Below are 4,227 nucleotides of genomic sequence, written 5' to 3'. Positions count from 1 at the left end.
CACTTTTCTTTAACGTCCTTAAGTTGGATGGTCAGTCGCTCAAGCTTCTCCTTCTCTAGGTGCATCCGCCAATAGGAACACCTCTAGCTCTTTTGGGAGCTTGTAGCCATGGTACTTCTTCACTCTATATCCATTCACCTTGAAAGTTGCTTCACTTTTAGGATCAAACAACTCCACCACTCCATAGGGCTTTATCTCCTTCACCTTGAAAGGTCATTCCCATCTAGAGCAGAGCTTGCCAGGCATGAAACGAAGCCCTGAATTATAGAGGAGAAACTCATCACCTTCTTGGAAGTCCTTCTTCCGGATGTGATGGTCATGTAATGCTTTAGTCTTTTCCTTGTAAATCCGGGCATTCTCATACGCTTCGTTCCTCAAACACTCGAGCTCCTCTAGCTGCAATTTTCTGGCTACTCCGACTTGGGTCAAATCCATGTTGCACCGCTTTACTGCCCAATAGGCTTTGTGCTCAATCTCCACCGGCAGGTGGCATGCCTTACCATAGACGATCCGGAAGGGACTCATCCCTAACGGAGTCTTGTAGGCCGTTCTATACGCCCATAGTGCATCTCCTAACCGGAGGCTCCAATCCTTCCTTTGCGGATTGACCACTTTCTCCAAAATTCTCTTAATCTCCCAGTTGGACACATCCGCTTGTCCGTTGGTTTGCGGATGAAAAGTAGTGGCAACCTTATGCACTACCCCATAGCGCTTGAGCAGTGCCTCTACTTTCCTATTACAAAAGTGGGATCCTTGGTCGCTCATAATTGCTCGTGGTGACCCATAAGGGCATACAATGTTATTCTTAATAAAAAAATGATGGTATTGGCGTTGTCAAGGTGGGTAGGTATTGCTTCCACCCACTTTGACACGTAGTCAACCGCTAACAGAATATACAGATACCCACTGGAGTTGGAAAACGGTCCCATAAAATCAATGTCCCATACATCAAATATCTCACAGAACAACATAGGTTGTTGAGGCATTTCATCCCTTTGGGATGTGTTTGCCGACTTCTGACACTAATGGCAAGACACACATAACCGGTTAGTATCCTTGAATAAGGTTAGCCACCAGAATCCACAATCCAACACCTTTTTAGCGGTCCTTTGTGGGCCAAAGTGGCCACCACATTCAGACAAATGGCAAGCTTCAAGAATGGGTTGGATTTTGGACTTTGGGACACATCTTTGAATTACTTGGTCCACTCCCCTCTTCTACAGGTGAGGGTCATCCCAAATGTACTATTTGGAATCACTCCTCAACTTATCCATTTGGTGTTTAGAAAAGTTGGGAGGGAAGAGTTTCGCAACCAAGTAGTTCGCCATTGGGGCAAACCAAGGAAAGCTATCTGACACAGAATGCAAACTATCCAATGGGAATGAGTCATTGATCGGAAATGGATCAAATTTTAAATTCTCAAGGCGGCTTAAATGATCCGCAACCAAGTTTTGAGATCCACTTCGGTCCCTAATCTCAATGTCAAATTCTTGCAAAAGCAAGATCCAACGCATGAGTCTAGGTTTTGACTCATTCTTTGTCAATAAGTATTCAAAGCTGCATGATCCGTGTATACCACTATCTTTGATCCTAGCAAATAAGATATGAATTTATCTAAAGTATGAACAATAGCTAGGAGTTCCTTTTTAGTAGTGGTATAGTTGGATTGTGCTGCATCAAGTGTTTTAGAAGAGTATGCAATGACATAAGGGAGTTTACCATCGCGCTGTGCAAGCGCGGCACCTATAGCTTGGTTTGACGCATTGCACATTATCAAATGGCAACGTCCAGTTGGGGCCTCGCACAATCGGTGCCGTGGTAAGAACTCTCCTTAGCTCTTTAAAAGCTTTCACACATTCACTGTCAAACTCAAAGTCCACATCTTTTTGGAGCAGGTGCGACAATGGCAAAGCAATCTTACTGAAATCTTTGATAAAGCGCCTATAGAATCCTACATGTCCTAAGAATGAGCGGACCTCCCTCACAGATGAGGGGTGAGGTAAAGTAGTGATAACATCGACCTTTGGCCGGGTCTACAGAAATTCCTTCATGAGATACTACATGTCCTAACACTATACCTTGTCTTACCATAAAGTGACATTTCTCAAAATTCAAGACAAGGTTAGTGTCAACACATCTAGCTAAGACCTTGGCCAAGTTCTCCAAGCAACAATCAAATGAAGTTCCATTAACACTGAAGTCATCCATAAAGACTTCCAGACAATTCTCCATTAGATCGAAAAAGACACTGGTCATGCACCGCTGAAAAGTAGCGGGTGCATTACATAGTCCAAACGACATCCTTTTGAAGGCAAAGGTGCCAAAAGCGCAAGTAAATGTGGTCTTTTCCTGATCTTCTGGAACAATGTGAATCTAGAAGTAACTAGTGAATCCATCAAGAAAACAATAATGGGATTTACCTGCCAAACGGTCCAACATCTGATCGATAAAGGGTAAAGGGTAGTGGTCGTTTCTTGTAGCGGTATTCAACCTTCTATAATCGATGCACACTCGCCATACATTTTGTACTCTCTTGGTGACCACTTTACCATCATCCTTTTTAACCGCAGTGATGCCTGATTTCTTGGGAACAACCTGGACCGGACTCACCCACTCACTGTCAGAAATCAGGTATATGATACCCGCATCAAGTAGCCTAGTGACCTCCTTCTTTACCACATCGAGGATGGTTGGGTTGAGCCTCCTTTGCGGTTGCCTAACTGGCCTAGCTCCCTTTTGGAAAAATATACGATGCATGCACTTGCGAGGGTCAATTTCCACAATATCAGCTAGGCTCCAACCAATTACCTTCTTGTACTTTCTGAGAACATCTAGGAGCTTTTCTTCTTCTTCACTAGAAAGCTCACTAGCAATAATGACCGAAAACCTTTGGTTGTCCTCTAAGAAAGCATACTTCAGATGAGATGGAAAAGGCTTCAATTCACTCTTTGCCCCAAGCTGAGGTTCCTTTTCGTCAAGCTCACGGAGTTCATTCTCAACAACTTTCTCATGTTTGCCCTCTTGATCACCCGTCTCTTCAAAAATATGGTAGCACGACTTGTTATGGTCTTTCTCTCGCACTTCCGCTACCACTTCATCGATTACATCACATCAGAGAATGGAATGCTCTTCGGGAGGATGCTTCATGGCTTCTTCCAGATTGAACTTGATAGTCTTGTCTCCAACCTCAAAGGAATATGTGCTGGTGAAGGCATCTAACTTGAATTTAGCGGTCTTAAGGAAGGGTCTATCAAGTAGAACGAATGATGAGCTTCTATTTTCTGTTGGAGGCATTTCAAGGATGTAAAAGTCAACCGAAAAAACCAAATCCTCAATCGCCATAAGTACATCTTTGGCTATTCCTGTTACCGTGATCACACTTTTATTGGCTAAGGCAAACCTCGCTGCCGACTTCTTTAATGGAGCTAAATTCAACCGCACAAAGGTAGAAAGTGGCATGATGCTTACACAAGCTCCAAGGTCACACATACAATCATAAAAAGTGCGTCCACCAATACAACAAGACACCAAACAAGGTCCAGGGTCACCACATTTCTTTGGAATAGGTTCCATCAAGGAAGAAATTGAACTACCCAAGGATAATGTCTCCAATTCTCCTATCCTATCCTTGTGTGTGCACAAGTCTTTCAAAAATTTTGCATACTTTGGAATTTGTTGAATAGCATCAAGAAGTGGTATGGTTACCTCAACCTTCTTGAACACTTGAAGCATGTTCAAATCAAATTCCAGTTTCTTCTTTGCTTTCTTCACCATGGAAGGGAATGGAATAGGGATGGACTCATCCACTAGAGCTTTCTTCTTGGGTTCCTTGAGGTTTACTCCTTCTTCCTCATGCCTTTTGTCTACCTCCCCCTCTTCATGTGGAGCTTCAACAACCACTTCTTCCTCATGATTATTGGTGCATGATGAGCGGATAATTTGTATACTTTTTGGCATTGTTTTTAGTATTTTTTGTTATGATCTAGTTAGTTTTTAGTATATTTTTATTAGTTTTTAGTTAAAATTCACTTTTCTGGACTTTACTATGAGTTTGTGTGTTTTTCTGTGATTTCAGGTATTTTCTGGCTGAAATTGAGGGATCTGAGCAAAAATCTGATCCAGAGACTCAAAAGGACTGCAGATGCTGTTGGATTCTGACCTCCCTGCACTCGAAGTGGATTTTCTGGAGCTACAGAAGCCCAATTGGCGCGCTCTCAACGGCGTTGG

General features: G+C 42.9%; 1 protein-coding gene across 1 annotated transcript; it reads right to left on the bottom strand.

Moving 5' to 3' along the window:
• Positions 1 to 213: 213 nt before the first annotated feature.
• LOC107469604 (uncharacterized) lies at positions 214 to 765 on the bottom strand. The gene has a single exon (XM_016088985.1). It carries the CDS (start codon positions 763 to 765, stop codon positions 214 to 216), a length of 552 nt encoding a protein of 183 aa, XP_015944471.1.
• Between the last annotated feature and the right edge of the window lie 3,462 nt (positions 766 to 4,227).

The sequence above is a fragment of the Arachis duranensis genome, chromosome 10 (genome assembly GCF_000817695.3).
Source record: "Arachis duranensis cultivar V14167 chromosome 10, aradu.V14167.gnm2.J7QH, whole genome shotgun sequence".
NCBI classification, from domain to species: Eukaryota; Viridiplantae; Streptophyta; class Magnoliopsida; order Fabales; family Fabaceae; genus Arachis; species Arachis duranensis.
The sequence above is the reverse complement of the archived record's forward strand: the minus strand, read 5'-3'. Positions and strand labels throughout refer to the sequence as shown.